The sequence below is a fragment of the Ornithodoros turicata genome, chromosome 5 (genome assembly GCF_037126465.1).
Source record: "Ornithodoros turicata isolate Travis chromosome 5, ASM3712646v1, whole genome shotgun sequence".
NCBI lineage: Eukaryota > Metazoa > Arthropoda > Arachnida > Ixodida > Argasidae > Ornithodoros > Ornithodoros turicata.
The window spans coordinates 40,139,350-40,162,121 of NC_088205.1; the positions used below are offsets into that span (position 1 = coordinate 40,139,350).

General features: G+C 45.2%; 1 protein-coding gene across 1 annotated transcript in view; it reads left to right on the top strand.

Annotated features, from left to right (window-relative positions):
- LOC135394397 (clusterin-associated protein 1-like) overlaps nucleotides 1-12,034 on the top strand; it is a 70,421-nt gene extending 58,387 nt beyond the window's left edge. Inside the window, exon 11 of the mRNA XM_064625126.1 lies at nucleotides 10,530-12,034. Coding sequence (XP_064481196.1) covers nucleotides 10,530-10,700 — 171 coding nt within the window. The 3' untranslated portion in view covers nucleotides 10,701-12,034. The remainder of the gene's footprint in view (nucleotides 1-10,529) is intronic.
- The last annotated feature ends 10,738 nt before the right edge of the window (nucleotides 12,035-22,772 follow it).

Sequence of the window (22,772 nt, forward strand, 5' to 3'; positions counted from 1 at the left end):
CTTATTACTCAAAAGTATTCGAAATCCTGATTCCAACTATTTGTACTCGATTCGCAGTGAACTTTAGATATTCGAAAACTATTCGCAGTGAATTTTAAATATTCGAAAACTATTCGCAGTCTAGAATTTGGTACTCGCACACCCCTAGTAGTAATTGTAATGTAATTTTATTACGTTTCAATTACAGTAATGATGAATGTAATTTAATTACATTTTAGAAGTAATTTACCCAGGTATGCTCATGATCCTTGAGCCAGCTGAACGCTGTGGACGGATTGCGTGGCGACGGTCATTCGCACTGGTAAAAGAAAGGCCATGAAAGCGCGCACGCACCCGAAAAAGACAAACGCAAAATCAGAAAACATACCAAAGAATGGCCAAACTCTCCTGATAGTCGTCTCTATATTAGACTATATTACACCGATGTCCCACGTTACTTGCACTGCTAAAACAGAACTTCATCGAATAATACGCTCCCGGGCATCCGTCATTCTGAATGATATCAGCCCCCCCTCCCCCCTACTAAGTTGTCAAAACTGGTCACGGATCACATACAGACAGACAGCTTGCATCCGGTGTACCGAAATCCTTGTTCACAGTTATAGCCCTGGCTAGCCCCAAGCGCGAGGAGGGTACTATTTTCCGCGGCGGACGTAGAGCCGTCGGCTGTCCACCAGTCAGGGACGATGGATGTTAAAAGATTTATTTCGAAGCGTTTATTCTTCAAAGTTTATTTTTCAGAGTTTATTTCGACAGTGTGGATTTTCTCATGATTTATATTGAAGAGTTTATTTTGCAATTTTTATATTTAAGAGATTTATTTTTGAACGTTTTATTTTTACATGATTTATTTCGGCGTCATCCCGTCTTGGAACCGTTTGCACCACTCAAACGCTTTGCTGTGGCTAAGTGTATCGTGGCCATACTGAACCTGAAGTCTTCCGTGAATTTCAGATGACTTTACGCCTTCATTCACGAGACACTTCATGACAATTCGCTGTTCGATGTGCACGCTCACCTCGTTTCCGGACATCTTGTCCAGCACGTGCCTTCTGTTTTGCACAAACTGTGGACCACCACGTGGTGAACGCGGACGTCTGTCGCGTGTGAAAATGACAAAAAAGGAGTAGCGCGAGCCATTTCTACACTCAGGAGAGAGAAAGTCCCGGTTTGACTTGAACACCCTCGTACTTTCCAAACGGTGACGTAGATGTGGTCACTGAAGCCGAAGACCAACTCCTTGTAACGATTGTCATGCGCTGCAATCAGTTGAAGTAGCTTACGTGTAATGACAAACTTTAGACCAGGATTTTCAACAATATTCGCAAACAGCGACACAGCTGTGTAAAAATTTGAATACCTATTTCAAGTGAAGTATAATATAGAATTGAATATAGATTACTGCGAGGATGCCCTGACATTTTACAGTTACAGTGCCAAATATAAATGAAACAGTGAAAGAAACTGCCAAAGCTATCTTACTTGTGGGAAAGTATTATGTGTGCTCTTAACACTATGACATCTTTTTAGTGCATAATGTAAAAACCCCGAGACTAGGGAACACGAAGGGACAGACACAAACACGAAGTCTCAAACACAGCTGAAAATTTTACTTCACATACAGGAAATATATACAGACAGAGGGAAGAGAAACAACCAGTTGAGGACAAAATAGGAGGTCATTTCGGGGGAATGAGCAGTCTGTTCAAGGCCGGACCGAGGATTACGTATGGGTTGCTGACACAGTTCCCACAAGAGCTTATGAAAAGGGTCTCTCTCAAAAGCCTTCTGTGAGGGTCCACTTCGGATGCCTTTACAATTGTTTCATCCCATAGAGGGAAGCAATCTGTGCATTCTTCGAAATGTTTGGCAATTTCAGAGTTTGGAGCTTTATTTTTTACTTTTAATGAATGTTCTCTCAAACGATCATTTAAGCAACATTTTGTCTGGCCAATATAACAGAAACCACAAGCTAGGGGGATCTGACCAACAACGTTTCTAGATGATTCTTGCAAGTAACTTCAGGTTTGGCGAAAGGCGTGAGGCGGTCAAGACGGAAGTTGTTCTTGAAAACGAGGTTGACTTGAAATTTCTTCGCAACGGCTAACAAGTTGTGAGACACTTTGTGAGAGTAAAGTAATACCACACGTTTGGGGACAGACGGCTTTGTTTGAGGCGAACTAGGAAGCAAGGTGTTTAAGAAAACACTTAAAGCACCAAGTAACATGTGATGGGGTAACCAGCATCATTCAAACAGAGAAGCTGACTTTCAGCAGAGGGAATGATATGATGACAACAAGATTTTTTCGCGGCATTTGATAGGATACCTGTGATCAAACCCCGTTTTACAGTTTTAGAGTGGCAACTTGAAGCAAGCAAAATTGGTTTAGCTTGAGATTTGCCGTAAGACCAACAAAGAGCGGGTTGTAACAAAAGCCTGATATCAAGAAACTGAAGCACGCCAACAGTGGGGAACTCAATAGTGAACACAAGCTCTGGGGCCGCGGACACAACTACATTTTTACATTGATCAATAACACTCTCATTGGTGGAAACGAAAACCAGATCATCTACAAACCTTCTTACAATGACATCATTTGAAGACAGAGAGGATATAAAGGATAATACAGCGTTGTCAATTACACTCAGGTAAATCTCGGAAAGAACAGGCGCGATACTCGACCCAATACAGATACCAGTTTTTTGGGTGTACAGATGCCCGTCAATACTTATGGCAGTTGATCTCAGATAAAGTTCTAGTAAGCGCAAAAATTCAGTCACAGATATACCAACTTTCGATTGAAAGCGCACCAAGTTATCTTCAAGAAATCTGCGTACTCTATTCAACAACACATTCTCTTGCAGTGAATAGTATAGATCCTTGATATCTAAGGAAAAAGCAAAGCATTTCTTTCCATGAAACAATTGTAAATCCGAAATAAGTTGTTCAGAATTTTTCAAAGTTAACGTATATGTAAAGGTATCCGAAGTGGACCCTCACAGAAGGCTTTTGAGAGAGACCCTTTTCATAACCTCTTGTGGGAACTGTGTCAGCAACCCATACGTAATCCTCGGTCGGGCCTTGAACAGACTGCTCATTCCCCCGAAATGACCTCCTATTTTGTCCTCAACTGGTTGTTTCTCTTCCCTCTGTCTGTATATATTTCTTGTATGCGAAGTAAAATTTTCAGCCGTGTTTGAGACGTCGTGTTTCTGTCTGTCCTTTTGTGTTCCCTAATCTCGGGGTTTTTACATTATGCATCATCTTCACAAGCTCGCTTGCTTCTTAGCCATTTTTTCATTATCTTTTTAGTTATTTCCGCGCTCAATTTGTCCACTGTGCTTTCACATAGTGCTAGAATCACATAGGCTGAACATGTCCAATGTTTATTTCCGGTTTCTCGTTCCACAATAATACCAACTAATTGATGGTCTGTTACAAGTGTTTTCGCAATCTTTCGCCTTATCGCGTTAGTGACATCGTGTGACACCTGCGACAAGTTAAGGCAACACAGCACGGAAACACGGCAAGGTTTAACACAATGAAAGAAAAGTGATGGTGATTGGACCTGCGTCTTCCATCCTGTCATATTCCTAGCCCTTCCAGTGGGGAAGATCTTATCTCTATCACTTCACTATTGTCTGGACGCAACAGGTAGGCGACAAACTGATTAGCAGTTTGACCCTTTAAACAAAGCATGACAGGAAAGGTTTCCTAACAGCAGGATGCCGGCTTAGCGCACGCAAAACAGAAGCAATACTGTACGAATAGGAGACACAGCTGCTATCCCGCGATGACTTGCGCTTCCCGCTGACTATAGACACGGGCTAAACAACCAGAGGGGCTCAGCTGGAGGCTTGCCTTCGCTTTTAACAGCGCAAGTGGATGTTTGGCGCAGACTTCGCACACACTCCTGATATTTTGCGACAATGTAGATGTAGCAGGTTTGGCCCCTTGGCGCAGTTTGGCGCAATTGGTGCAGCAGTCACATCACTGCCTAATTTGAACACGATTGTAACACACTACAACAATTTACTTTTCTTTTCACTGCAACTGGTGTATTGCGGAGCGTACATAAAGAACCTTAGTACCTATAAAGTGATGCGTAAGTGGGCTTGCAATGCTTCTATAGCACTGCACGGGCCTGAGCTAGCCTGCAGGCCAGGGGCCCAATGGTGAACTGAACATACTGTTTGGTAACATTATTATTTCATGTTGGCACACTCGAAAAGTCACGTGACGGAACGTAAAACCATTTTGTTCGGTAGGCCGGGATTTCAAAGAAACGACACGATTTGTCATTGCGCGGGAGCTCGTGACGAGTCACAGCAAAGCCATGCATTATCAAATTATTATTATTAAAGTCCAATAACGAAAAGTTGAGTATCGAGCCCCAGATTCTTGCCTCGCAGTTATTTGGACTCCAAGCGGGATTGAGGTCCAGTTTCAACATTTATTTTCATGAATGAATCAGGTCTGAGTCATTCCTTTTTCAGTCCTTCTTTGTCAGTCAATCTTTTTTACATTATCTCTTAATTTTCAGCATCCATTTTGATAGCAAAGCAAACAACTACTGGAGTCGTTCCTTCGTCTTGAAGTGCACAGTATGCTTTAAGACCAAAACACAATATAAGCAGGGAGTGACTTTTTCGAGTTAAATGCCCTTCTCAGATTTGAGGCGGAAAATCAGGCGCTATTTTTAAATCTGTAATTGTGCCTTCGGGTGTTATCCGGAGTTTTCGTTTCTCCTCTTGTCTATTAAGTCCTTTCCTAATTTTTTTTTTTTTTTTGTGGGTGACCTACCAGCACTAATTCCCGAAGTCATAGCCAGTGCTTACACACATGGGTGTATTTCCGGGAACGTAAGTGACACATTCTCACATGTGTTACACGTGGCGAACCTTGATCGTCTTCAGTGGAAACGTTAGTTGAGGATTTCATGGCGACGGGAATTCGGGGAGAAATCGGGTTTAACCCTAATTGGCCGGAGGTGATTTCGGGGGGAATAACAGGGCGGAATCTAGTTCAACCCGAAAAAGTCACTCTCTAAATATAAGCATACCTTTAATCACGATTGGGCTTCATCAATGCTGTAACGAGTGTCACGCCCCTTCTGTAGCGCTCACCAGTGCACAAAGGCAAGCAAGCATCGAGAACAGGTGAAATAAAAGCTTAATATACTGGGCGTACAAAAGCTGTGAGAGCAGCACTGATGCCATATTTGCAGGATGGTTATGCAGCCAGGCAGATATATGTGGGGAAGCACATATAACCACTGGACAACTAATTTCCTAAAATTCATCAATTAACTTTTTAATGTGTATGCAAAAAGTTTTCTTCTTATATTTGTGATTGATCCAATACTGTTGGATAGTAAAACGAACTTTCGTGTCTGTACATAATGGCCTCTTGCATGCCCCAGGGCTCCACCCTAGGGCTACTACTTCTTAACCTATTTGTTAATGATCTATCTAACTGTGTGCAGAACTGCCAAGTGCTACAATATGCTGATGACATCAAATTATTTTTATCCATTGATGACACCAATGATTGTATTGCTTTGCAAGATGATATCACTCGTGTTCACGGTTGGTGTTCTAACAAGATGCTTACTATTTAATACTTCAAAAACCGTTGTTATGTCTTTTACCAGAAAAAATAAGGTAATTCACTTATGTATTTCCTTGCTTCTGTTAATATTAGACGGGAATCTTCTGTTGACGTCCTGGGTCCTCTTCAACAGTTTTTGACTTTTTCCATGCTTAATATGGGGATTATCTCACCGGCTACCGAAAAGTTTACAGAACATGAGTGTTTCAGTCGCTTGTTCTGTTCCATTGTTGTACCTATCCTTGAATTTGCGTCTGTAGCCTGGGTCTGTTTATCTGATGCACTTTCTGCTTCAACAGAAAACGCTCAGTGGCATTTCATGTCTGTTTATCACTTGATATGTCGGGTGTACTATGTACTACTACTAACATACTACAACACGTTGAGCCTCAAAGATCCTAAGGGACAAAGTCAACAAGTAATTCATGAAAAAGCCAATGCGAGCCAATATGTGTTGTGTGCCTATCTGTTCCTATGAGCCTCATGCCTCATGTATGAATGTCTGGAAAGCAGTGTATGACTTGTCTGTCCCGATTATATGAGGCTCCCCAATTCATGAGGAGGCCATGCCAATGTCGAGTAAAGGGGGTATCCCTGATCAGTAATCAGGAGGGTTCATCCCCTGGCACTGATTCACTTTTTCATGAATTACTTGTTGACTCGAAGGTGTTGTTGTTGAGGGCTGTTCACACAAAAGTATGAAGTACAGGGGGTGTGCAGAAAAACGTGACCCGCATTTAGGCACATAGCTTGTTGCCTACCTAACGAACAAACTTCCGGTGGCGCACGATGGCGCATTTATGCATGCGAAATCTGCAGAAAAATCGTGGAAGCCATACTCAGCTTAAAAAATAGACAGAGCAACGAAAACTTCGACCTCCGTGCATCAGAATAGGGCAACATGGCGGACGCAGGAGAGTTGTGTTCAAGTACCGCTAGGGGAGCTATCGGTGCAGAAATCGAAACGATGTCCCACATGGATGCTCATCGGTAGTACCCCTAGTGGTGCCTGCACATAACTCTCCTGAGACCACCATGCACTACCATGCACTCTCATGACCTCCCTATTCTAATGCATGGAAGCCGATGTTTTCGCGCTCTGTTTATTTTTTTACGCTGAGTATGGCTTCCAGTATTTTTTTTGTAGCTTTTGCACGCATAAATACGCCATTGTACGCCACTGGAACTTCCTCGGGTAAGTAGACAACGAGTCACATGTAAACATGCAGGTCACGTTTTTCTGCACACACCCAGTATATTTGTTATTCTGGGGGATGATAACAACATAAATGCTGTTCAAGCAGAATTGCAGTAGTCTTGACAAAAAAAAAACAACAACAACAACAATGATGTTTTGATACTTGTCATGTCTAACTTGTGTAGGTTTAAGGTCCTTATATTATATATACTATATACCATATATAGTATATATAATATAAGGATACTTATTAACTTAATATAAGGTGTCACATCCGCCTGCCTACATTTACTTTATCTGCACCACTGGTATCACTGGAGGCGTTAATTAGAGAAAAAGCAAACCGTCAGTCAGTACATCTCAGCACTGAATTTCAAGTGGTGTTGTGCTTAGGGGCACCTCCGTTGTTGAGAATTCTGGTCTGTACTATACTCCACATGCCTGTGTATGTGTGTGTGTGTGTATGCCCACATGTTTGTGTGTTCTTACTTCATGCTTTTAACTTTAGTATATTGAATATGGATTATAGTGATTTGTTGTTGTACCTACGCAATTGGAAATATCTGGGAAACTTTGTTACATGAAGGATTAAGTACAAGGGTCATTCAAGGTTGACTGAGACTTTCACGTCTTTATATACAACGGAAACTTCGGGAAGCACCAAACTACGTCAGTTTCTCGACGTAGTACTATTCACTGTACGCATCTAGACACCGCTGTCATCGCCGTTGCAGTTGCTTCGATGCCTTTGCCGTAGTAAGAATTGAGCTGCTGTCTTAGACACTGCAGGACATCTTTCTGGAGGGCTTCAATCTGTGTCTTTCCTCCAAGGTGCTCTTTAGGGGGACAAACCAAATTGTAATCACTTGGGGCTAAACCTGGGCTGTAAAGGGCAAGGGGGCAAAACCTCCCAGCGCATTTCAGCCAGTGTTGCTATCGTAAAATTCGCTGTATGAGGCCAGGCATTGTCATGAAAAAGAACACCCGTTCTGGACAACATCCAATGCATTTTCTTATGAATTGTGTTTGCAACAGCACCCTTTATCAACGTGGAGTACTAGTACTGGGCATTAATCATTAATCGTGACCCCGTGCTATGAGAAGTCCACATGAATGACACCCCGCATGTCCCAGAAGACAGTTCCCTTGGACTTCCCAGCAGATTGCTGCATCTTGCTTTTCTTTGGCTGTGGGGAAGCCTTGTGTCAACATTCTATGCTGTTTCTTTTTGTCTCTGGGGTGAATTGATGCATCCAGGTTTTGTCACATGTCATGATTGATTGCAAAAATTCATCCCGCTCTGATTGAAACCGGTTGAGCAGTAAGTGCTCATGAATGATTGCCTCTACACTGCTGACACTAATATTACGCTGGGCTCCAATGTCCCACACTGTTACTCTCTGGTGCTCGAGGATGCCTTGGTCAACACCTGCGGTGTTCACTGGCAAAACTGCTGTTGGACGAACATATCCATGTGGTTCATTTGTCACCATATCCCATCCTTTGCCAAAGTCTGCAGCACTCATACAGTCTTCTCCTTGACAATGTTTGTTCCCCATAATTACGGTTCCGCGTTTTCGATGTTTATTTTTGGGCGGATTCGACGATGTTTTTCGATGTTTATACGCTTCGTGCAAAGCGTCCGCCGCGCCACGAAAAATCCTGGCGGCAGCCATAGGAACTTGTGTGAGTCCGCTCCGTTTTCGAGGGCTATTCGTACACTTTCAATCGTCACCTTGCTTCGGTGACGCCGCGCCTGAATTGATAGCTGCTAAAGGTAGTGCCGTACCGCACAAACTGTTGCGTCGTTGGGTGCACAAAAACGTATGATAATGCGGGGTATGAAAAAAAAAAAGGTCCCTGGTTGTTTAGGCAGAAAAATGGTCCCCCAGGCTCCTGCGCGCCCAAAAATACAGGGGTGCGGATGGGGTAACTGACGAAACATGTCACAGCCGACCGAGTGTTACCATTCGCTCTCCCCATTTGTTGAAAAATGAGGCATAGACCTTTTTCATCTGTTAGTAGATAATAAAATCTGCACGACATTCAATGAGTAACATAAAAGCGACATGATACGCTGCACTAGATCGCTAGCGATATCGTTCGCTAGATGATAGTATTTTTCTACTGGTGGTCAGACACGCGTGCTTGAATGTAAAAAGAAAAAGGAGACACGAGCTTTACAGTTGTCCACTGCATCTTTTCCGTGGTGATATTTATGGACAATAAAAGCTGTTGTCTTCTCATTCGTTGTTTCAGTGGCTTTACAACTCCGCTTCTGCTAGAGATACGGTTCATCGACATAGAAAGTATGACAGAACAACTGTAAAACCTGTGTGACCAACAATAGGAAAACACTAGCATCCAGGTTGAATTGGGAACTGCACCCAACGACCCCCCCCCCGTACAGAGAGTGTGAGGTCGCGGAGCCAGGCTAGTGAGCTCACGGTGTAAAGCGTTTATGTGTGCTTTATTTTATTGGTAACATTAACTGTCACATGCCAATACTTGCATACGACGACATCTTCCTTGGCTGAGAGTCCAAAATCTTGATTTTCGGAAACGTAGTCCGAGGCCCTCTTCCCTTTTCTTCACATCTCGGGTACCGCGGAAAGACAGGACCGCCGTACGTGGAAAGTGGAGGTGTATATACTGCAGTGGCGTAGCCACGGGGGGGAGGCAGAAAATAATATATGGGGGGGGGGGAGTAACAGTGTGACGATCGCGAAAGTTCTTACAGTTCATGGCGTCTAAGCAGCACTCTTGAATGGTTTTCAAAGTATTTTAAAAGTATTTCATAGTATTTCAAAGCTTTTTAAAATCCTTCCAATCTCGTGACACCAGCTCATTGGACATCATGAATCGTATTGTGCACGTCCAAATCAATTATTTCCGTTCTGTTTTTTTTTTACCGCATTTTGCGGCGTGCATGAGTATGTGTTTGTTGTCGCACCCAGGATCAGCGGGGGGGGGGGGGGGGTTCGTATCGAGCCCCCCCCCCCCTACCTTGGAGGTCTGGCTACGCCACTGATGTACTGTCGTAACCTCTCCACAACACAACTAAAGGCCGGTGACCGAGATTCTACTTGACGTCACGTCCCTAAAAGGTTCACAAGCGCGGTGGGGCACCTACAATGGTAGAAGAATGAGATTCTGACCAGTGCACCCGATCCGGGACAAAAGGATTGACCCTGGAACATTCAATGTGGTCGCAGGTCATCCAACCATAGCAAATAGTACCAAGAAAAAAAGAGTAATAAAGGAAAGCCTGCTTGGCATGTCGAAATCTTAAGCTAGGCATGTGCAGCAATTTGTCTGTCATGGTTCCTGGAATGTTCCTCTGTATTCGATGTTTTTCAATTAAAACCGAAAACGCGGAACCCTACCCATAATGTGTCCGTAATCTTTGCAAAATATCAGCTGGTTTGACGTTCTCCTTCACAAGGGACTTGATTATGCATCACTGTTCCACAGCTACAGACACACTGCTGGCCGCTATCATAGCTGCGGCTGCTGCACATATCACTGACCCTAGAAGGATTGCACTTCGTCCTTCGAAAGTTTTCTTTCATTGTGTACATTTACTCACTCAATTTTCTGAAGCAAAAGCCTCGGTCAACCTTGAATGGCCGTTGTATTTAATGGCTAGTCTGTGGTAGCCATGTTACAAATTTAATGTAACTTCTTTTTTCTTTCACGTCAACTTTTCTTTATTGGAAGGGATTGGACTCAGACTCAGACTTGGATTTAGAAGGAGAAGAAGATGAGGAAGGCTCTGAGGACAGTTCAGAGGAAGGTCTTGACATTGAAGATTTTGGAGAAATCGGTGGAGTTAGGCCACCAGCCCGACGGCAACCGCCAGTCACGGTTGATAGTGATAACGACTTTTAGGTATACTGTACGACAAAGCTCGTGAGTTTGGTGCATTTATGCATCAAAATATTTCAAAAAGATGTCAACACACATATGTAAAAGATGCATTTTGCAAGCACAAATCCACTCTTACTTACAAATACTGCGGTGCTGTAGAAGATCTAGAGCACATTCTTCTCCCTTGCCCGCACTATCAACCTTCCCGAACTGTACTCTTCGGATCCCGTAATGAGCTGGACTCTCGCCCCCTCCCTCTCACAAAATTGCCTGGTGCCTGGCCACATCCAGTCCAGCAAGGCTTGGCCCTGAAAGCTCTCTTCACCTTTCTGGATACCATAGGACTTCGATCCATATTGTGAAGGGGATCATTATTTCATTCCCCGCATTACCACCAGCAATTGGGTAGAGTATCGCCCCTGGCGATGAAACTCCCCATCCATCATCTCGAAATAAAGTTGTTGTTGTTGTTGGCAAACAGCAAAAACAAAGAGATTCCAGACAGCAAGTATGTGATTCCTTCTGCCTTACGCACATCAAGTTAAAGGAACCATGAAATTTCTCGAATATCCCATAAAATGTTTGCTGACAACAGTTCTTCCTGTTGAGAACCTCAAAGAGCACAAATCAGAATTAAAGGCTGTCATTTTTTTTTTACCCCATGCGTGGTTGAAATCACCCTCCAGACCTCTTCTCCGCATTCCTCTTCCCTCTCGATTCTTGAGCACTAGACGTGTGGTTTACACAGGGCTTGCAGAAAGCACCATCGCGCCTATCCTGGCCATACCATACTGTTATGCACGTATTCGAACAATCATATGGAGGACACTTTAAAGGAACGGCATTCGCTTTTGGATTCCTCAATGGGGGTACAGTCCTTTCGAAGTCGCACAAAGCCAGTATCCCTTTCATACCCTCAGAATATTCGGCTGGCAGTCGTGAAAGCGGGTCAACCGGACTGGCAATCCTTTGTTACCCACTTTGGAGAAACTTATGTTCAAAAGTGAAAGTTTTTCACACCAGCTCCTGTTCATGTGTAAACCTGATGTTAGTGCATAATGTATAATGTAAAAACCCCGAGACTAGTGAACACGAAGGGATAGACACAACACGAAGTCTCAATTCTTTCAACCCCGAGACTTCGTGTTGTGTCTGTCCCTTCGTGTTCCCTAGTCTCGGGGTTTTTACATTATGCATCATCTTCACCAGCTCGCTTGCTTCCTAGCCATTTTTTCACTGATGTTAGTTTCCAGTTTTCTCATTGATGGGGAAAATGGCCTTTCTGTTAAAAGGCGATGCTTCTTGACCACTGTTGGCACCTCATCATGTTGTAAATAAATGTAAGTAGTTGTTCATTCATTTGCTTTGGTGACTGAAACGGATAGTGTGACAGATGGGCGGGAGTAGCTGCACAGAACTGCGATGAAAAATCCTATATCGCTCGCACCGCACACAGCAGGGGAGCTGGTGCTCCTATACTGTGCCTACGAACGGCTAGCGCTGTGTTAGAATTTTACAGTTCACTGACACTTAATTTCTGTCTTGAGAATGACATGCGAATATTAAGACGCTCAGTTTGTCTTGTCCAGAGCGTTATGGATTGGGCATATGAAGCGTATTTTATGACCGGAAACACAAAATCCACCCTCTACGCACCCCTTCAAAAAATTCATGCACACTGGTTTACCAATCTGAGTGAAAGAAGAAAAAAAGAACAGCACCTATTTGGCACTTGTAAGCAGGCACATTAGAAGGTGAAGGCGAGGGGCTCGGCTGTGCACCCTGATCTCAGGCTGTATGGGGCATGGCCTCTCTTTCATGCATGGAGATCGGATGACCAGTGGCGTATCTAGAGCTACCTGCGCCCATGGCAACCAATGAGTCTGCGCCCCTGTTCAGGCACATATCGAGGACACAGTTGTTCATGTTTTGTAAATACTTTAATGAAGTCCACATAACTACTACACATGCAAATGGCCCACTAATGTCACATGATAGCCTTTCTGGCTTTTGCTGCTGCAAATTTGTCGATAATGTCACTGAAATCAATTTTTTTCTGTTTCTTCTCCTTCAACACTTAGGACAGCAAGGTCGGAAAGCCAGTCCTGGCCCATTGATGCTCTTAAATACGAAAGTATCAGCTTGCTAAGTATAAGCTTGCTAAGCTTGCTTGTAAAGTATAAGCTTGCTAAATGACCGCTCACAGCTGGCAATTGAAACCGCGATCGTAAGCATTATCTGGACCGCAACCCGAAGGTTCGGGAAGACATACTCATCTCCATGGTGAACAATAAATTCAAGAAGCTCTTCGGGTCTCTATATTTTGTTTTCTGTGCGCCTCGCGAGCAACATTCTGCAGTCCAAAATTTCTTCGTACAGCTCGTTGCCGTCAACATCGGAAGTGTAAAATTTGCCGAAATCGCCCCTACACCTTTACACCTGCCCCAGCCCGACACACGGGTTCAGGTCGACCCTCTTGTTGGTCCGAACTCCTCTTTTCGTCGGGTCGATTTTCTTGCTCAGATATCTCTCTCAAAGTCCCACTGCTGCGATCGGCTTGCTACCTAAACATCCTCAAATGCTGCTGTCACGTCTCGAGTGGGATCTCCCTTTTGTTTAGGCTGCTTTGGTCTCCGCCGTGACAGTCGCTCACTGAGCTGGTTCAGTTTGCTCACCGTGCCCCGTTCTCGTCAAATACGTCCCGCGCCCAGTTTAGCTACCTCGTGGTTAACATGATGTCCTTGGGGATGCGTTTTCGTGTGGTCCGCACTACGTTTCACACTACAACCTCTCTAATGGCGGGTGCTTTAGATCATTTATGAATGTGCCAGGTTGAGTGCACGACCTGGCACATTCACACCCGACCACATAATGGCGCCCCTGTTCACCTGGCGCCCATGGCACCTGTCCACACCTGCCACACCCTAGATACGCCACTGCGGATGACGTCATGGATGTTCCCAGGATTTTTCTGGGGGGACAAAGCATTGAAGGAATGGACACTAGATAATAGAATGACGACACTTGAGACCTCTGACATGCAGTGGATCTGGCAGGTAAGGTTCAGATTATGATGGCGACATCCGAGTCTGCGATGCGGGCAATTTCCACAAGTGACCGTGGAGCTCTGTTGGGGGGGGAGAAACTACTTCTGTTTCTACACCTAGAGTCACTAATTATCGCATTCCTTTTCCGTGCTGGAGCCGCCACCCGGTGTCCTCGATTGGGCCGATCGCGTCACGTGGTTTCTCTTTCCAAGAACGCGCCGTCCATGTTGAGTGTCCTCCATCCAAAACCGGTTTCCTTGGTTGCGAGCTGGCTTGACTGCGCGCAGTTCTCCGGCGGAGAAGGCGACGCAGCTGCGCCGGATCCAAGATGGCGGTCTCGCTCGTCGGCGTGGCTCAGTGTCTCTACTGTGCTCCCTACTTAACGACTAATACCCTACTAATGAGCGCCGCGAAGCAACTGTGACTGGCGTGTAGACATGGACATATGAAGAGAGGACAGCAGGAAGGAGTGGGGGACAGGGGGGGTTAGTATGCGTCCTGGGTCGACTGCAAGGGAAACTGTGCCGACATTCGTCTGGAAAGTCTTCGGAAAACCCAAGGAAAACCTCAGACAGCACAGCTGGTGACAGGATTCGAACCCGTGTCACCTCCTAGTCTCGGCGTGGAAAGCGATCACTCTAACCACTATGCCACGGGAGCTGGTAAAGGAAAGTGTGTTACTTCGCATCAGTCCTGGGTAGTAATTAAGTTACAACTAACATGTAACTGTAACTAACTTGTTACCGCTTTTGGTTAAAGTAACTGCGAAAAAGTTACTACTCGGGAATTGCAAAATTTCGCACTCATCACCTCCCTTGCGTGTCACTTTGTCGAGGCTACAAATACCATGCCGTTTTTCCTAATCAGGAATATCACAACTTTTGTCATCTCATACGCAGCCAGGATGACCTAGACTAAATCCCAACGTGCTGTTAAGGCTCATGGGAAATTATCTGTTTATAACACAGTATAAGTATGCTAGGCCAGTACAGACGCGAAAACCAAGCTTTTGGGGGTTGGGGGGGGGGGTTCTTACAAGGTAACTGTTAAGTAACTTAGTTACTTTAACGTGGTAAGCTGTAACTAGTTATATTTCAAAAAATAGTATTCATCATTCATCAGGTCATTCCATGCCAAACATCCCAGAGGTTTCGCTCGACCCTCGTCGATTTTGTTATAAAAATTCATACGGATTCATTGCTTGAAGAAAACCACTAAAACAAACGCATGTTTTAGCTACCATCGCAAAATGGTTGTCCCTAAGTGTACGGGATTAGCCCCTGACCACCCCTGCAGTCTACGCATGCCGCCGCCAAAATTATACAGATGTCGCAACTGTTTTCATGCCGCGGTAAGGGTGAAATGTTGTCTACCTATCTGAAGGTCGCAAATATTCTGGTTACTCGCCATATCGTAAAGGGAGTGCAAAAAATGCTTCGAGAAGCAAAGTTTCGCATTTTTTTCTGGACTACATCGGTAGAAGTAAAGAGACAAAACTATTTTTAACGTTGAGATACGTATGGGTACTACAAGCCAAAAAAGTTTCGTTGAGAGGCTACACACAATAATTGGAGAAAAAAATACGTGAAGATGCAACTTTGGTGAAAATACGGCAACTTTATAGGGGGTAAGAACTCCTATCTGCATGTATTTAGTTACGGGTTTAATAGATGTAATGTTGTTCTTCTACGCTTCGTAATTATATTTACAATTTATTGTTCAATTCTTCTCCTTCATAAGTTGTGCAGCGTTAATACAAAAACGCACTCTCTTTCGTATTCGGGCGAGTAGACGCACTGCCGTCCAGATACCTCTATCCATCGTTACGTCATCTGAAGAATTGTAGCATCCAATCAGACGCAAACGCGGAGGTACACACAACGTTCTCCTTTACCCTCTTCAAGATGATGGTGGTGGTGGTGGTGGTGATAGGGCTTGCCGTTGTCGGCCTCACGTATGTGGGCAACGTCACGACTCACGCCCTGGGGGAATGTGCGTCCTGGGCCGACTTCTAAGGGAACTGTGCCGACATGATGAACTTCACTACATGGCACGCTCCTAGCCAATCATCATCCCGAATGACAACGTTCTCGTCTCAGATTTGTTGAAAACGGGAGGCGTAGCCCATTTTCTAGCCGCGCATAATAGGTACATAATAGGCTCCGCCTCTCGTTATCAACAAATCATGGGCGTGAACGTTGTCATTCGGGAAGACGGTTAGCTAAGAGCGTGCTAGTGCTGAAGATAAGCACCTATGAAATTCACCTATACAAAAGGTGTCACAGACAACACGTTGAAATCGCCGTTTGGAGCCGACACAGTCGGCGGGCTCGCTTGGTACAGTTCATAGCTCCTTTAACCTGAAATAACAAAAATGGCGGATCGCAGAAAGCGTACAGTGAGAGCTGGAAGAAAGTACCATGCCCAAGTAACACCCCAGTAAACCAGAAATATCCCAGGTGCGTCCCACAAAGGACGCACACGTCGCATATGTCCGCCACGTCTATGCGACGTTACCTGTACGTCCACACTGTGACTTCGAAAAGTGTCTTACTTTCTATACCCCTGGGATATCTGGCAGATGTAAAAAAAAAGGAGCAAGCACGCGTTATTTTTCGGAGACATCTAGGACACGTGACCCTTAGTGGCATGACGTAATCAAAAGGGAAAATTTTGGGGTTTACTACTTTATTTACCAGGTAATCACATTATAGACGGTAGCTTGAGTTAAGAACTTTATTTACCAAGTAATCACATTATACAGGGTGTCCCAGAAAACGTGTCATTGAATTATAATAAAAAAACTGCACCACCTAGAGTCATGCGGTCAATGGCATTTGTTCTTACTGGGTTTTTGCCACCTCCTCATGTGAATGTCGTGTAACGTAAGTTTCATTATGCAAATTTTTGCGAGCTTAAGTCGGAAATTTGCCTAGTAAAGGTCACTTTTTTACCCCACCAATGTGAAGAGCGTGTCTAATTTAGTCACATTAATGATAATTGACAGGGATATTCAGGAGCTATCCCATCGGAAAAACTAGCCGAACATCATGCTCTACGGAGGTCGCTCAGAATTGCGCGCGATGAATTTTTCAGCGCAATCTTTGTCAGTCCGACGAAAGGAGGTTGGAAACCCAGCCCTCCCCGACATCGCAGAAAGAGATAAAACAGGCACGGCTTATGACGTCCGACTTTCGCTGGGATAATGCTTTCCCTCTCCCAATTTTAGGAACTGTTACTTTTTCTACTATCACTCTGTGGGCTGGCTTCGGAACCTCCTTTCGTCTCACTGAGAGCGATTGCGCTCAAAAAGTCATCGCGCGCTATGGTCTGGTGCTCCGAAAAGCATGATATTCGGCTATTTTTCCCGATGGGATAGCTCGTGAATATTACTGTGAATTATCATGGATTTGACTGAATTCGGCACGCTCTTCATATTGGTGGGGTAAAAAAGTGACCTTTACTTTGCAAATTTCCGAGTTGAGTTCGCAAATATTTATATAATTAAGCTTGGAGTACATGACATTCACATTAGGAGGTGGCAAAAACCTAATAAGGACAAATGTTCTTGACCGCATGATTCTAGGTGGCGTAGTTTTTTTATTATAATTCAATGACACGTTTTCTGGGACACCCTGTATAAACAAAAACCGCTCAGCCTTGCAGGGATCTTGTGTCCTTGTTCTAACCCTGTGCAGCACCGTCAATGCCTGCACTCATTCTATCTGTTCTTGACGTCTACTAGCCTGCTTGAACTCCTCTGACCTCAGAGTTTTTGCCATGAATGCGGAGATGTGATCTTCACAGCACTACATCTCCGGTGGCCGACCGGATGAACCACTATCCCCATCAGTTACGACGGACCAGCGTGTGTGATATCTCATTTGCGTGTGTCATGTGTGTGTGCCTCATCTTTTTCATTGTCATCCCACTCATATGTTAGCCCACATGCACTGAGGTATGGTACCGCAATTGTTGCGGTGAATCACCTCATCCCATCGTCATTCATGTAGTTGTTGTTGTTTCTGTGACTTGTCAGTTGTTTGCAACTTTCCCCGGTATGGGGGCCTGTGACTGTATGAGAGGAACGGCGAAACGCATAGCAGCAAAAGCAAGCTCGCAACGGTACTTCAAATAGTTGATACTGCGGGTGGGCCAACCGGAGTCTCGAAAGTGTAAAAACAGTTTGGGTTTCGCAACAGTTTGTAAGTGAGACGAGACAGTTCCTTGAAGGGAAGGTACCAAAGTGCAGTGTCCGTGGCCGGCACACGCACCTGCCACTGCTTTGAGCCAGTGAGCCCATTGGAGGCTTGATTGTTTGTGTCGTTCATGTTAGTAGCCTCCCTCGGCTAATTCTCGTTCTTTACGTCGTATACACAAATACTTCACGCGTTGGAGGCTTACGTGTCTATGTCGTCCATGTTTGTAGACTGCCTCGGCTAATTCTCGTTGTTTACGTCGTACAGAAGCAAGTACACTGTCAGCGCCGCACTTACGTCGTGCTCAAGAAATCAGTCTTTTCGGACGGTTTTTCCGAGCGGATGAACCAATCACATCATACTGCCTGCTCGTAGCAGACCACACTGACACTGTACCCGGGGCCCGATGCAGAATTGAAGATACCGTTCGTTGTCGTTATTATTTAGGGTTGGCGCGCTCCAAACGCCTCGTGGCGGCACGTTAAAACTCTTCCGCTAGGCTGTGATTTCAAAGAAACGATACGACTGCTCATCACGCGAGAGCTCGTGACGCATCACAACGAATCCCATACATGCACTTATCGAGGTAAGGAATAAGGAATAGTTGAGCATCGCGCCCCTGGTGCACTTTCGATGGGCTGCCACCGAGAGCATGAGAGCGTTGTTACGGTAGCGCGTGCTAGGACCAAGGACCCCGAACTTCAAAAATTATTTTCTCCGTTATAAAAAAAATATACATTTTTAAAACTTGCTCCTTGTGTTCCTTGGGCATGATACTTTCTTCCAGCTCTCACTGTACTTCTTTCTGCGATCCACCATTTTTGTTATTTCAGGTTAAAGTTGCCGTATTTTCGCCAAAGTTGCATCTTCGCGTATTTTTTTCTTCTATTATTGTGTTTAGCCTCTCAACGAAACTTTTTTGGCTTGTAGTACCCACACGTATCTCAACGTGAAAAGTAGTTTTGTGTCTTTACTTCTAGCGATGCAGTCCAGAAAAAAATGCGAAACTTCAGCATTTTTTCGCACCCCCTTTAGAATACAGCATACCAGGATATTCTGGTTACTCGCAATATACAGTCAACCCCCGATTTATGAACCTTCGATTTATGAATTCCCTCGTTTTATGAACACTAGCACGAGGAACCAAACTTTTTACATGCATTTTTCCCTCGTTTTATGAACCTCGATATTCGAATAATGAATGGAATTTCTGGGAACCAGCTAGGAGTTGCCCAGCGTTTTTGCCCTCAATTTATGAACGGATCATTCCGAGGCCAACAAAAACCTTCAAAGGGATTATTCGTGGTCTTATGAATGACGCCTGAACAGACAAAACGTTTTCCAGGTATTGCACCCTCGGTTCTTAACCCCTCGAAATCCGAACAACAAACGGATTTTTGCAGAAGTGTTCCTGATCTCAATTGACACAGCGGAAGGCATGGTCCAAAGCAAAATTAAACTGTTTAGTATTGCATAATAAACAGAGTGTGAATGCGCTAACATCAGTGTTTTGTGAGACTGATACAGCAGAAGGCATGGTCCAAAGCAAAATTACACAATATATTGCATTATAAACACAATATCAACTCGGAAATACTGTTCCATTTGCTCGATAGTACTCACCTAACGGAATTTTCGATTTATGAATCCCTCGATTCATGAACGATTTTTCGGGGAACCGAGGGTGTTCATAAATCGAGGGTTGACTGTATATTGCGAGTAACCAGAATATTTGCGACCCCCAGATAGGTAGACGAGCCCTTCTCCCTTACCGCGGCATGAAAACAGTTGCGATATCTCTATAATTTTGGCGGCGGCATGCGTAGACTGCAGGGGTGGTCAGGGGCTAACCCCGTACACTTAGGGACAACCATTTTGCGATGGTAGCTAAAACATTTGTTCTAGAGGTTTTTCCCAAGCAATGAATCCGTATGAATTTTTACAACGAAATCGACGAGGGTCGAGCGTCACCTCCGGGGCGTTTGGCATGGAATGACCCAACTGTAACTTACCCATGACTGCTTCGCATGAGCATATTGAATCCACCACTTTCTGACACAAAATGACACACAAAACACATTCCACGCGTGAGGATGTCAATAGACGACTTCAGAAAATGACAGAGAGCTTAGTGCCGCTAGTGGGCTTATCAGACAGGAGGAGAAGGCCTCCATACTTTTCTTTTTTCTCCTCTTGGCCGATTGTCCACGAGGTGTCAAGGTGCAATAGTGATCAAGCTGTCATGATAGTAATCCCCCAGGGTGCAATGCGTGCGAAAGGAGAACTGGGATTTCCTGAAATCGCTTATTCCTGTTGCTACCCGTTGCATGAATACCGTGTGTGTACATATTGAATGTGCGCAAACGAAATGCAGAATCCAGCTGCTTGAGGCTAAATTCATTTACTACTCATTTTTACTTCGAATCCTGGTGCAGGCTGTGCTGTCTGGTGCTTTTCCTGGGTTTTCCTCGGACGCTGTTAGACATATGTCAGCGCAGTTCCCTTAGAAGTGTGCCCAGGACGCACATTCCCCCAGTGTGTTAGTCGAGACGTTGCCCACCTCTGTGACGTCGACAGTGGTGAACTCTTCCACTACAGAAGAAACGCAGCCAGAGACAAGGGATGACAGACTTCTCTGTCAGACAGTGATCTCTGGTTTCGTTTTTTCTGCAGCGAATATGTGCCAGCTGCCCACATGAACTCTTTAGTGGAGCTCTTTCAACAGCACCACCACCGTCGGTAGAGTTCGGGGTTTGGGCAATCGAATATCTCATCATCGCTAGGCCCACCTCGAGGAGGAACGAGGCACTTAACTCATGCTGTGAGCGGTTACGTCGTGGGTGACGTGATGGAGAACAGCGGCGACAGCATCGAAGTCATAAGGAGAGAGTCTAGAAGAAGAGGTGAGAGAGCGTTTTCGAGGGAGATCAAAGCGGATGAACGGAGGAGGTTTTCTGGCTTTTCCTCCTCAACGGCAGGCCAGAGCGCGGCCATATTGTAGCGGACACTGAGCTGGAAAAGCTTCAGTACTTCAATATCCATGCACGAGATCACACGGTCCAAGCCAATCCATGATGTGAACATATGAACGCAACATGGCGGATTCCAAGTATCAGCTGTGTTACGTACTTCAAAATACATTATTCGACATCATTGAAATGCTGTTGTCCCAGTGCGACTATTTTGACTGCAATATATCTTCACCCCTATGGAAATGAACCTCCGCATAAACTACGTAACCCTTTCCAAGCATCGCCTAAGGAGAATATAAGCATGAATGTAAACACCGTGGCTGCTGTGGCTTTTTATTTTTAAGCAGCATTAAACGTTAAACGTTACTACTGACGTCCTCCTATTATATTCTAACCACAGTGACACGTGCTACAGAACCATTTAGCGAACGGGCACATCTTCCACGTGTTCATTAACCAGAAGAGAGGTGGACTACACTTGTTTCTTCTGTAACATACAATGCTTTGTTATTCCTACACAAAGCCTTCATATGTAGCGAGAGGCGAAGGGCGACCGCACTTACGAGCATCTGAAGTCCGCGATACTTCAACGCACCACTGCATCGGAACGCAAGCGACAGCAGCAGCTGCTAACTGCTGAAGAGCTAGGCGACCGCCGCCCGTCTCAGTTTCTTCGGGCAATGAGAAGCCTGATTGGTGACCGAGCCGCCACTTTCGATGAGTCTCTGATGCGTGAGCTGTTCCTTCAACGATTACCTCCGCAAGTCCAGATGATATTGACCACTGCGTCAACCCTTTCCCTCTCGGACCTGGTACACGCGAACCTCGAACACGCAGACAAGATCATGGAGATTACCGGATCATCTGTCGCGGTCCTTGCAACACCAGATCAGCGCCCTCTTTCCTCAAACCGGAAATGTCCACAGCCGTCGACATCTTCCTCTCCGAACCAGAGTCAGCAAGAACTGGCCCAGTTACGTACCGAAGTACACCACCTCACTGACATGGTGGCCGCCATGTCTCAGCATCGACGTCCTTCCAGATTTCGTTCGCCCAACCGTCGCTTTCGTTCAAGCTCCCGTCGTAGCCCTTCGCCAGCATCGGCCCATTCTGGCGATCCCGCAATTTGTTGGCATCATGCACCTTTTGGCACTGAAGCATACCGCTGGAGCAAGCCTTGTTCATTGTCGGGAAATGCGACCGGGGAACGCTGACGGCGACCTCCGTTATCCCCTCGGTAGAACCTAGGGCGCGTTCTTGGCCATCTCATCGCAGCGCAGCCGCCAGCGCTGTTCGTCACCGTCACCGCGACGCGGAGAAGACGACGATATGCACCGAGTAGCCAAGAACGCCCTTCAAACACGTCGTCGTATGCTGCGCTTCCGCTCCCCACATCCGGGTCGCTCTCATGACGCTACTCTCGCAACCCGACGCCTATATTTTTAGCTACAGAAATTAGGAACTTTTTTCGATATGATGGTTTTCGTTGCGGTAACTGAATGTGAATGTGAAGATCAGACAAAGTTTCCAAGGTCCGTTTCCTGGTTCGTACTGGAGCTGAGGTCAGCGTCCTGCCCGCTTCCCCAACTGATCAACGCCATCGACCTGTGTTCCATCTTCTAGCAGTCAACCATACCGGCATACCAGTGTTCCTCCAGAAATCACTGACGCTCGATCTTGGTCTCAGACGGCCCTTCTCGTGGGTATTCCTCATCGCGGGCGCCCCCATGACACCCCCACGACCTCAGCTTCACCACAGCTTCGTATCTCAACATTTATTGTAAATACCTCGCTATTCGGTTGATTTCTAAACGCACTGTAATTTTTCCAGAATAAAACATCATCTATGGTACTAGACAATGCGTACAACAGTTC